General features: G+C 44.8%; 1 protein-coding gene across 1 annotated transcript in view; it reads right to left on the reverse strand.

Annotated features, from left to right (window-relative positions):
* Window positions 1-13,577, reverse strand: part of LOC124286401 (protein furry homolog-like) — a 74,408-nt gene that overhangs the window by 37,734 nt on the left and 23,097 nt on the right. Inside the window, 14 exon segments of the mRNA XM_046722769.1 lie at window positions 1,021-1,032; window positions 2,705-2,864; window positions 3,415-3,523; window positions 4,465-4,637; window positions 4,785-4,843; window positions 4,846-4,936; window positions 5,567-5,743; window positions 6,891-7,061; window positions 8,911-9,047; window positions 9,326-9,415; window positions 9,714-9,905; window positions 11,817-11,983; window positions 12,624-12,691; window positions 13,373-13,528. Coding sequence (XP_046578725.1) covers window positions 1,021-1,032; window positions 2,705-2,864; window positions 3,415-3,523; window positions 4,465-4,637; window positions 4,785-4,843; window positions 4,846-4,936; window positions 5,567-5,743; window positions 6,891-7,061; window positions 8,911-9,047; window positions 9,326-9,415; window positions 9,714-9,905; window positions 11,817-11,983; window positions 12,624-12,691; window positions 13,373-13,528 — 1,762 coding nt within the window.

Below are 13,577 nucleotides of genomic sequence, written 5' to 3' on the forward strand. Positions count from 1 at the left end.
AAGAGACACACATCCCTACCCTTCGCAGACTGTAAGACACACACACACCCCTACCCTTCGCAGACTGTAAGAGACATACCCACCCCTACCCTTCGCAGACTGTAAGAGACACACACAACCCTACCCTACCCATACCGTAAGAGACACACACACCCCTACCCTACGCAGACTGTAAGAGACACACACACCCCTACCCTTCCCCGACTGTAAGAGACACACACACCCCTTCCCTCCACAGACTGTAAGAGACACACATCCCTACCCTTCGCAGACTGTAAGACACACACACACCCCACCCCTCGCAGACTGTAAGAGACACACACACCCCTACCCTACCCGACTTTAAGAGAGACACACACACGCCTACCCTCCACAGACTGTTAGAGACACACACATCCCTACCCTTCGCAGACTGTAAGAGACACCTACCCCTACCCTTCACAGACTGTAAGAGACACACACACCCCTACCCTTCCCCGACTGTAAGAGACACACACACCCCTTCCCTCCACAGACTGTAAGAGACACACATCCCTACCCTTCGCAGACTGTAAGACACACACACACCCCTACCCTTCGCAGACTGTAAGAGACATACCCACCCCTACCCTTCGCAGACTGTAAGAGACACACACAACCCTACCCTACCCATACCGTAAGAGACACACACACCCCTACCCTACGCAGACTGTAAGAGACACACACACCCCTACCCTACGCAGACTGTAAGAGACACACCCACCCCTACCCTACCCAGACTGTAAGAGACACACACCCCTTACTGTCATACAAATCACTATGTCACACTTACCAAACCTACAGTAAGTCTAAGAGCCACGCCTATCCCACACTGACCAACCCCAGAAACCAACCAATATCTGACACTGACCACACAGACTGTAAGAGTCACTGTAGTCAAGAGAGTAGTGAGACTAGATACCAGAGTGAGGGATCCAAGATGGCTGCCAATGAGATTGCACTACATGCAGTAGCGACTGAGAGACGGTTGTGACCACTTACCTTCGGCTTCATCTGACATCAGAGAGACAAGAGATGGTCATCAGAGACACAATATCAACTAGAGCTCGGACAGAACCATATGGCTGGCTCTTGTGTGCCAGCTGCACAGATACCATGCCATCCCTTACTAACTGAGAGTCACCAAACCTTTCACTGACCTTGCCTGATTGTATCCTCAGTATCAGGGCTGTCAGTTCACAGGTCTGACAAATAAATCACTTAGGTACAAGGGTCCAATTAAGTTGAATCACTGACACATCCCCTTGCCATTTTCCATTCCCTCAACTACGGTTCTACCATTATGGCTGTACAGTAGCTCTCCTCGAGAATTCTTGTATGTAACACACTGTCAGAAGGTCAAGTTTACAGTGCATTTTCATACCACTTGGATGTTTTCATGAATATATTTGTATTTTTTCATAAGATGTTAAAAAGTATCACACTGCACAAAACCTGTGACGAGTTTATCACCTTCTCCCCTGTGCCTTGCTGTAACATCCAGGGAGAAGGTCCAACAGCATCTTCACACAGGTACCAGCATGGCAACTTAGTTGGTAGTTGAGGGTGTTGTAGCAAATTATAACTGAATCTCAATGACGCCCAAACCTTCATGAGTGATCGAGTTGGGACAGTATATTTTTTTATCATGGTATGTTAGCTAAATGGAAGGAAAGCCTGAAGTGACTTTAACAAAATATACCCCAAACATACTGAATCAATCTAAATGTCCATCACAAAAACCCACATGTAGATATTACTGACAATAAGCTGTTTATCACAAGCACTGGAACTGATTGGTTATGGCATTCACTGCTTCATGTTTCAACAGTCTCCAGCAGAAAAGGCTACAGTACACGGTTATGGCATTCACTGCTGCATGTTTCAACAATCTCCAGCAGAAAAGGCTACAGTACACCTGCAGCTTGGCACACACAATTGATTCCATACCATATGGTTCTGACAGTTCATTCTATGTCATTCTACACAGAATTCATTTCTTTCATGCTAGAAGTTAAGGAAGAACTTTGCACTACAAGAAATCAGACTTGTTTTCGTTCACATACTGCCAGTTAAAGTTCATGACTACTCGAAGTCCTCAATGCATGAAATTTTCATACATTTAGAAAGTGGCTATTTTGAAATTTGTTTGCCCAGGACTACAGGTTGACATTTTTCATGCATACAGAGAACAGAGTATTGACACAGTCTACAAGTCTACAACTAACAGATACGTGGGGAGATGGATGGCCATCTTTGTCCACAGTGCACTAGAGACAGCAGGAATGTAGAGTAAGACTCACACCTGGGTCAGAGTGACTGGTGCATTTCAAATATTCAGTAACAAATGCTGTAAGATGTCCAGTCAAGCATAAGTAGGATTGATATGAAACACAATGACAAAGAATCATTCTGTTGCTCATGGAATGAATATCATGAATCACAGAACATCCAATCTGGTTTTCAATCTCTGCCATCCCTGATTATTATGTTAAAACTTCAGCATATTCTTCTTGAGGTCTATAATGTATTCATGTATGACAATGTTAAAGGATTAATGTGAAACAGTGAGATGTATGTGATAAAGCTGAAGCTGGTTGAATGATAGATGGTGAAACTGTATGGAAAGTTTCACACATGTCTAAGTTCAAATCCTTAACATTAAAGGGGGATAACTCTAACCAACCTTCTCATCATGGGAGCTGAGCAGGGTATCCAGCCAGGAATAGATGTATCCGTCGTCTCCGAGGCCAGTCAGGTCAAACACAGGTCCACAGCACAACACAGCCGACATGGCGCGGACGGCCGACAGCTCCTGCTCATTCCAAGCCTCCTCCTTTGAGAGTCTAGTACAAGACAGTTGAGCATCATCAGCATGGAGTGGAACCATTAGACAGATGCATCAAACACTAAAGATATGCATGGGTGAGAGAGTGATTTGGGTGTTTGTTTGTTTGTGTTGTCAAACACAACACTCAGGAATAATCCATTTATAAGACAGTGATATGTGAATCATCCAGGTTGGACCAGACAAACCCGTGACTAACATCATGAACATCAATGTGGCAATGCATTGAGAGATGATGGATGGCATGCATCAAACAAGTCAGTGAGCCCGATCACCTGATCCTCCTAGTACAAGCTTGGACTGCTGGAAACCAATTTTCAGTAAGAGTCTGGCACAACTGTATTTCACTGTATTTTAATTACAACAGTGACTGACAGCATCAGAAAGACGTAAGTGATGCAGGTTTTACCTGGTCACCACGGTAACCCATCAACATGGCATGGTGCTTAGAGACCAGTGATCAGAAGCAGTGTTTCTGTGATTCAAACCAACAATCATCTGATCCTGGCACTGATAAGAGACACAATCTGAATCTCATTGAATCTTACCTCCTATCCAGGGCTCCAAAGGTGTGACTGAAGTGACCACTCCAACTGGCAAACAGATGGAACAGCCCGTACCTCAGGTCCCGCGACAACAGGGTCTTCCTCAACTCCACTACAACGTCACGCACATATGATTACTACCACAGTTGATTACCCAAGGAAACATTGATACATGATTGAGTTTCATAAATACAGGTACTTGATCATCCATCAACTTAACTGAGCATAAAACTACACACTACAAATACTGTAACATCCTGGTTGAAATTCTAATCCACATCTAGGTCTAATATCAGACTCATGGCCTCAACTACAGATAACTTTACATAACCTCCCTAGGACTAGGACAAGGAACTATGTTATCTTGCTTGTTTGTTGTTAAAGGCCCCTTATATTCTAGCTCTATTACAACAGCATGTATAGTCCGTTTGGCTCAAAAGCGGACCAATGAATTGGAATCTAACTCGAAAACTAATAAACATATAATACTCAATGAAACGCTGATCATAATCAAAACATCACACCAACTCTGTGATTTATTTGCAGAATATATGTACTAAAATAAAAAAAGTTGTTGAACAAACTATCTTTAAAATTTTGACACAGTTCACTATTTGTTACGAGGGAGGAGTGCAGAGAAAGGGACAGCCAGGTGTTAGAGAAGCACAGGCACAAGTGCCGACAAAGCTATTGATTCATTAATCTGTGCTGTGCCGTCTCCATCCTTTCTCGCACACCTGGCTGTCTCTCCTCTCCCTCGTAACAAATAGTGAACTGTGTCAATATTTTAATGACAGTTTGTTAAACAACTTTTTTTATTTTAGGACATAAATTCAGTTGGTCTGAGATTATGATCAGTGTTTCATTGAGTCTGTTTATTAGTTTTCGAGTTAGAGCAATTCATCAGTCACTTTGAGCCAAAGACTTCATTTGTAGCCAGAGAGTCAAGTGACTGAGACTAGCAAGTCACTGAGCCAAACAATTCATTTGTAGCCTCTTCGGACCATCATAGTTTCTAAACCAGAATGCCCAAGTCAGTGTGTGCCATCTTACGTGGAGTGTTGCAGATCAGATTCTGTATGAAGCCACTGAAATGAAGACGGATTTCCTGCAAGATGGGCAGGTCTCGGTCATTCTCCCCTTCCAGGTACTGCCGAGCTCCATCGATGTAGTCCACAAACATCCCACTCAAACACCCACGGTCCTTGTCGATGATGCCGGACTCACTGCCCACAAAAAGGTTAAGAACTCTTAGTTTACAACCTGAACAGCCCCAAGTGCATAAACTGTATTCAGAACATTATTGATTGATGTGTTGAAAAAGACAATAAATGATGCATCAATATTTCTCAAATGAATAGACTTTGGTGTACCTCTGTGCAAAGGTTTTGTTTTCTGCCATCAGCTCAAATATATGTGCCAGCTGGACTCGCGCAGAACGTCTCTCTTGCGGCGACGACGCAGGTTGTCCTGCTTCTTGTCAATGGCCTCTTTCAGGAAGGGTAGTAACTCTTCAGCCAGTTCCCTGCATAATTAAGACCATACTAACATTTTGGGTTGATGATTGGCGCTATCTGTACAATTACAAAAGTATTGAGACAGTTGTCAACTACTGCAACAGTACTGCCAGAGTGTGAATCCAACTTGAAGGCTTATTAATAATATTAATCTATGTCATAGAAATGAATCGAGTATTGCTGACAATAGCAAAGTAAACATTTTCCTCCTGCTACTGGTTAAACCAAAGGGAAGTAACCCTATTAATAAGTTACCATAATCCTTGCTAATCAACACATGATAGTATTTATAATTTGACTGCATTTTGTAAATTATCTATAACAAGTTGCCACTACTGAAATTATCAACAATCACAGGGAGTGCAATTGCAGGTGTATAATGCAGCACTCAGCAATATTCCAGACTCTGATATGTAATCCGGACCATACAATCCCGTGATTGACATCATAAACATTGATCCAGACAACTGAGATATGATATCATGCAACAACAAAGCCAGCAAGCCTGACCACTCAATCCCGTTACGTCTCCTCTTACGACCAGCGTTTGTTGCTAAACCGGATCTTTACAGGTTCAAACTGCAATACATCAATATTGAAATCAGTCTTTCATTCTTCAGTCAGATGTTGACACTCACTTGAAGACGACAGGGTTACAGTATCCCAGTCCATTGACCACGGTGTCCCTCATGTCGGAGTTCTCACACTTCATCAGTGGCACCAGGAGACGGAACAGGTTGGTGGCGGTGCTGTTGCCACTGTTCTGGCGGGACTCCCCCTTGTCGGACCCTGTTGCACTCTCTGGGGACGAGCTCCTGCAACATTAATCATTTCTAACATTAATTGTTAGGATGGTATGTAAACAATCTAGTCATTTACATCATGATCGTCAATCTACAAATTTCAGAAACAAAGTCAACCTTATCACCGAGCATGGTGGGGTATGACTGTCCTTTAACAACAGCTCTGGTGATGAACATTGGTGGGGTATGACTGTCCCTTTAACACACCTACCCTAACTCTGGAGATGAACATTGGTGGGGTATGACTGTCCCTTTAACACACCTACCCTAACTCTGGAGATGAACATTGGTGGGGTATGACTGTTCCTTTAACACACCTACCCTAACTCTGGAGATGAACATTGGTGGGGTATGACTGTCCCTTTAACACACCTACCCTAACTCTGGAGATGAACATTGGTGGGGTATGACTGTCCCTTTAACACACCTACCCTAGCTCTGGGGATGAACATTGGTGGGGTATGACTGTCCCTTTAACACACCTACCCTAACTCTGGGGATGAACAGCGGTGGGTATGACTGCCCCTTTAACACACCTACCCTAACTCTGGGGATGAACATTGGTGGGGTATGACTGTCCCTTTAACACACCTACCCTAACTCAGGGATGAACATTGGTGGGGTATGACTGTCCCTTTAACACACATACCCTAACTCTGGGGATGAACATTGGTGGTATGACTGTGGGGATGAACATTGGTGTGACTGTCCTTTAAACACACCCTAACTCTGGGATGAACATTGGTGGGGTATGACTGTCCCTTTAACACACATACCCTAACTCTGGAGATGAACATTGGTGGGGTATGACTATCCCTTTAACAACAGCTCTGGTGATGAACATTGGTGGGGTATGACTGTCCCTTTAACAACAGCTCTGGTGATGAACATTGGTGGGGTATGACTGTCCCTTTAACAACAGCTCTGGTGATGAACATTGGTGGGGTATGACTGTCCCTTTAACAACAGCTCTGGTGATGAACATTGGTGGGTTAGACTGTCCCTTTAACAACAGCTCTGGGGATGAACATTGGAGGGGTATGACTGTCCCTTTAACAACAGCTCTGGTGATGAACATTGGTGGGGTATGACTGTCCCTTTAACAACAGCTCTGGAGATGAACAGCGGTGGGGTATGACTGTCCCTTTAACAAACCTACCCTAGCTCTGGAGATGAACAGCGGTGGGGTATGACTGTCCCTTGCTGGGCTATGCTACAGGCCAGGACAACATAGTTCTGCCACAGCTGCATGTGTACGTCTCGCTCAGTGGTCACCTTCTTGCTCCCTGACCGCAGGATGGACGATGCTCGGTTCTCATTAGTCTGAGTACTGGAAGCGAAAACAAGGGCATGTTGTATATGCATGTAGTCAGCTAGGTAGTGAACCTGTAGAGTCAGTGGGGGGCAGTAATGTGCTCTATTTAGACTTCTACTATAACTTCATAGGCATCTCCAGTGGTGCTGACAACAAATTAAAACAAGCATTGTCACTAAGGTGACATAATCCCCCCCCCCCGCAAATTATCAAATCAAACTTATGATGTAATGAAATTTTAAGTTAAATGTCAACAAAAACATGACCAGTCAACCTCTCTTGATGTCTTGCTCTCTAGGTGTTCAAACACACACATACTTTCAAGACTGACTTTGACATGAATGTCATAGTGTATGAAATATGCAAAAATAGTACTAAAGAAATATCTTTTTGAAAAACATTTAAGGGAAGTCTTGAAAGTCTTTGAAGAAGATCCAGTGAACTGTTTTTGAAATATCTTGCTGACAATTCAGGTTAACATGCTCAAATCTTCAAAGTGTCTCTGTGACCTTGAAAATTAAGTGAAGGTCACCAAAATAGACTGGGCCCTGCGCCTTACCTAGATAAAGCTTCGTATTGAACATGAAGATAATCCAGTGAACGGTTCTTGAGATAGCTTAACATGCGGGTAAAAGCGTTAAAGTCCCCTTGTGACCTTGAAATTAAACTGACATTGCTAGGATCAATCTCATTAAAACAGAGAACGGTTTTTTACTCTGGGTTCAAATGATGGGACCTTCAGTGGAGGGTCATCTTCCCGCTTGATCAGCTGAGAGGTGGAGCATCAACAGTGAAAGATCCGACTTTTATGAGACTGCTTTTGGATGGGCAGATAACAAAATATTGAATGTCTTCCTAGCCACTTGATGTTGGAAGTGTTGCTGAGATATTGAATATTGTTGATTACATTGAATATCTCTGTTTGTTGGTTTCACACCTAGTTCTTAATATGAACTGTCTCTGGCTTGACTTTAAGTCACTTATGCAAACATCTTAAGTCTAATTGTGAACAATTGGGTATGGTTTTTGATGCTTTTAGAACTTTTCTTAAGTAAGGGTGGGAGATACATTGTACCCATGCTGGGAATCAAACTTTTTTTTTTTTTTTTTTTTTAAATGTTTTTATTTCCTATCAGAATGTTGTACAATCACATCTCAGAGTCGAATACAGTTTTTACATGCTATAGAATACAGTTTTTGCGTTACACACCACTTTCGAGCAGTATACATATCACATGTTACAGTATTGGTTTATAATATTTTCAGTTTTATAGACACAGTAGTATGTGTAGTAATAGATCTGCGTACTTGCAGTAATCATGAAGCGTATTCGCTGCTTAGCTGATACATAATAGGGACACTGTTCCGTATGCATACATACACTTGGGAATCAGGCGGCCCGGCTCCACCCAGGCCAGGTCCAGGTTAGAGAGGGACAGCACCACGGGCTACAGAACACAGACATGGATATTACACAGTGACTCCAGTGAGGATATGGGGCACAGAACACAGGGACAGGGGTATTACACTGCGATCATCCATCTTATGGGTTCTTTACATAGCTGATGATCTTATAGTTCTCATCGATGTCCGGAGGAGGAGGTCCATGTTATGCATTAAGAACTACTTGGCTTGAAAAGTTGGGCAGATGTGGTATCTGAACTGCGTAGCTTTTCTGGAAATGCATCTAGATTCTGTGGCACTGCATAATCCGAGGTCCCCGTCGAAACTTGGGTCAGCCAGCATGATAAGTAAATTCTTAAACCATGAGGCTACCCTACTGCCCTAGGTGTCATTGTATGTACTCTGTGAACTGTTAACTAATACACATGATGAACCTGGTACAGGATGTATCTGGACTTACTTTGGATCGACAAGAGGGAAGAGGGAGTTGAGCTTGTTGTACACGAAGCGTCTGGGCCAGGCATGAGCCAGAGCGTGGGGACAGTTGGTCAGAGCGTAGTCCGGTGACCTCAGGTTAGAGAGGGACAGCACCACGGGCTACACAACACAAACAAGGGTATTACACAGTACTCCAGTGAGGATATGGGGCACAGAACACAGGGACAGGGTATTACCTCGAGTGAGGATATAGGGCACAGTGAGTGATGGATTGGGCTGCACAATACAGGAACACAGGGACACAGGAAGTTGAACAGAGACAGTTATCCTGCATCATCTGCTTGTTGAGACATCATAATCTTGTCACTGGTTGGGTAGCCAGTTTTGAAATGAACCTGATCATATATGCTGGTTGTGGGTTGTGTTACAGATCTCACCTTCTCCTGGGCTGGCAGGAAGACTTGCAGCTTCTCCAGGATAGCGGGACAGGCTTTGTCTATGACATCTATCAGACACGGTGTGCACATCTACAACACAACCTCAAGCTGCTATCAAATCAAACAAGTCACAAACTGAAATAGACTTGAATTTTATAACTTCTTATCCATTAGCTTTAACCTTAGGGCTACATCAAGAACCCTTTTACATTCATTCTGAATATTGTTCAACCATCTGAATAAAAGGTAAAACATTGTTCATCCATCATCTGTCAGATGGCACAGGGAGCACAAATCAGGACCCAAGTTCACAAAACTGGATGTGCGTGTCAATAAAGAAACATGTATTCTGTGTATACCTGGTGAACTAAAGGATATGTGTACAGACCTGAGAGACACGGTATGAGTTGAAGATGTTGCGGACCTCCTTGAGGAGATGGACGGCGAGTTTGCGTGTGACGACCCTGCAGCTGCACATCATGACGAGGGCGAGTCCCTCCACCTCATGCAGCACCCCGAGACTCATCACCTGACTGGCCAGGTGGTTGGAGGTCTGCTGCTCCCCAAGTGGTTTGTCCTGCTGCAACACACAGCGTACCAGGGCGTGAAACACAGCTGTCATAGTCAACACACAACGTACCAGGGCATGGAACAACGGCTGTCATAGTCAACACACAACGTACCAGGGCATGGAACACGGCTGTCATAGTCAACACACATAATACAACATACCAGGGCATGGAACACGGCTGTCATAGTCAACACACAACGTACCAGGGCATGGAACACAGCTGTCATAGTCAACACACAGCATTACCAGGGCATGTGAAACACAGCTGTCATACTGTCATAGTCAACACACAGCATACCAGGGCATGAAACACAGCTGTCATAGTCAACACACAAGCGTACCCAGGGCATGAAACACAGCTGTCATAGTCAACACACAGCGTACCAGGTGTCATAGTCAACACACAACATACCAGGGCATGAAACACGGCTGTCATAGTCAACACACAACGTACCAGGGCATGGAACATGGCTGTCATAGTCAACACACAACGTACCAGGGCATGGAACACGGCTGTCATAGTCAACACACAGCGTACCAGGGCATGGAACACGGCTGTCATAGTCAACACACAACGTACCAGGGCATGAAACACGGCTGTCATAGTCAACACACAACGTACCAGGGCATGGAAACACGGCTGTCATAGTCAACACACAGCGTACCAGGGCATGGAACACGGCTGTCATAGTCAACACACAGCGTACCAGGGCATGGAACACGGCTGTCATAGTCAACACACAGCGTACCAGGGCATGGAACACGGCTGTCATAGTCAACACACAACGTACCAGGGCATGGAACACGGCTAGTCATAGTCAGGGTGAAACAAGGCTGCTATAGTCAACACACAGCGCATTCAGGGCATGGAACACGGCTGTCATAGTCAACACACACGCACCAGGGCATGGAACACAGCTGTCATAGTCAAACACACGCAAAACCAGGGTCAAAACACAGCTGTCATAGTCGTACCATACCAGGGCATGGAACACAGCTGTCATAGTCAACACACAGCGTACCAGGGCATGGAACACACAGCTGTCATAGTCAGTGAAACACAGCTGTCATAGCCAACACCAGCGCATCCAGGGCATGAAACACAGCTGTCATAGTCAACACACAACATACCAGGGCATGGAACACAGCTGTCATAGTCAACACACAGCGTACCAGGGCGTGAAACACAGCTGTCATAGTCAACACACAACGTACCAGGGCATGGAACACAGCTGTCATAGTCAACACACAGCGCTGTCAGGGCATGAACACGGCTGTCATAGTCAACACACAGCGCATTCGGGCATGAAACACAGCTGTCATAGTCAACACACACGCATACCAGGGCATGGAACACGGCTGTCATAGTCAACACATGAAACACAGCTGTAGTCCAGGGCATGGATGGAACGCGGCGTCATCATAGTCAACACACAGCATTGCCAGGGCATGGAACACAGCTGTCATAGTCAACACACAGCGTACCAGGGCATGGAACATGGCTGTCATAGTCAACACACACAGCTGCATAGTACCAGGGCATGGAACACGGCTGTCATAGTCAACACACAGCACGCACCAGGGCATGGAACACGGCTGTCATAGTCAACACACAGCGTACCAGGGCATGGAACACAGGCTGTCATAGTCAACACACAACGTACCAGGGCATGGAACACAGCTGTCATAGTCAACACACACAACATACCAGGGCATGGAACACAGCTGTCATAGTCAACACACAGCACAGGACATGGAACCATGGCTGCATGGAACACGGCTGTCATGGAAGTCAACACACAACACACAGTACCAGGGCATGGAACACGGCTGTCATAGTCAACACACAACGTACCAGGGCATGAAACACGGCTGTCATAGTCAACACACGACGTACCAGGCAAACCACTTTAACCTCACCTCACTGCCCATCCCGACATTAGTCGTCACCTTCTGTGCATGCACGTCTTTGCCGGACTGATGGTTGGACTTCCACTGCACCAGCAATTGCATCAACATCCGCAGCACACCATCAACCAGATGGGTGTTGGTGTCTGAGATGTCCTTGTGCACAAACTGCACAAAACCTGTACAACACGGAAACAAAGCTCCACAACACACATGGTTAACCTGTACACATTGTAAAGGTACTGTGAAAAGTTTACACTGCTGTCAGCTAAGTTTAAGCTCTATAACATAACAAGTGATTGAGTGAATGTTTATGCTCCTGTCAGCATTATTCCATCTATATCATCAAATAAAAATCCCAGTTAGACCTGTCCTAAAAGGCAACAAATGGGATTGAGTGGTCAGATTTGCAGACTTGGTCAATGCATGCCAGTGTATTCCATTTGTGAAGATTGATGCTCATGTCAATCATCGGATCGACCACAGTCATGTAGCTCAGATATTGCCATCTTTGTTAGCTGGATCTACAGGATACTGGAGAAATGTCCCCTTAGTTGATAGGGAATCACAATTGTTATCAATTTGTAGTCAAATAGCACCAGGAGGTTTTTGATACCTCTCACAACATAACTGACAGACTATGCATTTCAATAGCTTTCTTTACTACTGATAAGCTATCATGGTCTAACAGTCATCAGCTTGTCATCAAGCAAGTTATCAGTCTATATGTAAACAACAGTCAGTAAAGAGGAAACATCTTTACAACAAAATGGACAAGTACAGATAGATAGATCAGCCAGATTGCCCCAGCACACTCACCATGTATAACATGTTCCTTCCAAGCAGGGGACTCCTGCATGAGATTCTGTAGACCCTGGAAGGCCAACCTGCAAGAAGAATGGAAGCCATGACATAGAGTTACAATCTACAGGTTACAAGCATATTTTAGGTTAACAGGTAGCAGATTCAGTTTTGTACAATCGATCACACTGACAGTGACAGTAGTGAATAGCTTCTTCAATTCCTCACCCACATGGACAGTGAGCCCAGTGACCTGCCCCATGAGTTTTTCATCCACATGAAAGGGAAGTCTGGTGACTTACCCCTTGAGTTCCTCATCGGTGAGTCTGGTGGATCATGGACAGTGAGTCTGGTGACTTTACCCCTTGAGTGATCTGCGCTGGATGGTGAGTCTGGTACATGGAGTGAGTCTGGTGACTTCTTACCCCTTGAGTTCCTCATCTACATGGACAGTGAGTCTGGTGAATTTACCCCTTGAGTTCCTCATCCATGAAAGGGAAGTCTGGTGACTTACCCCTTGAGTTCCTCATCTACATGGACGGTGAGTCTGGTGACTTACCCCTTGAGTTCCTCATCTACATGGACGGTGAGTCTGGTGACTTACCCCTTGAGTTCCTCATCTACATGGACGGTGAGTCTGGTGACTTACCCCTTTAGTTCCTCATCTACATTGAGTCTGGTGTTTCCTCATCTACATGGACGGTGAGTCTGGTGACTTACCCCTTGAGTTCCTCATCTACATGGGCCCGGTGAGTCTGGTGACTTACCCCTTGAGCTCCTCATCTACATGGTGAGTGAGTCTGGTGAGCACCTACCCCTTGAGCACCTCCACTATTTCCTGGCTACTCATCCCATCAGGGATCAACCGAGGAATCGCAGCAATGCAGGTCGAAACAGATCAATCTTTGGCTTTACGATCACCCCTGTAATCAGAAACATTATTCATTTAATCTTTTCCTTAAATCGTAACAT

This window comes from Haliotis rubra, unplaced genomic scaffold (genome assembly GCF_003918875.1).
Source record: "Haliotis rubra isolate DU_JTF1 unplaced genomic scaffold, ASM391887v1 Scf382, whole genome shotgun sequence".
Lineage (NCBI taxonomy): Eukaryota > Metazoa > Mollusca > Gastropoda > Lepetellida > Haliotidae > Haliotis > Haliotis rubra.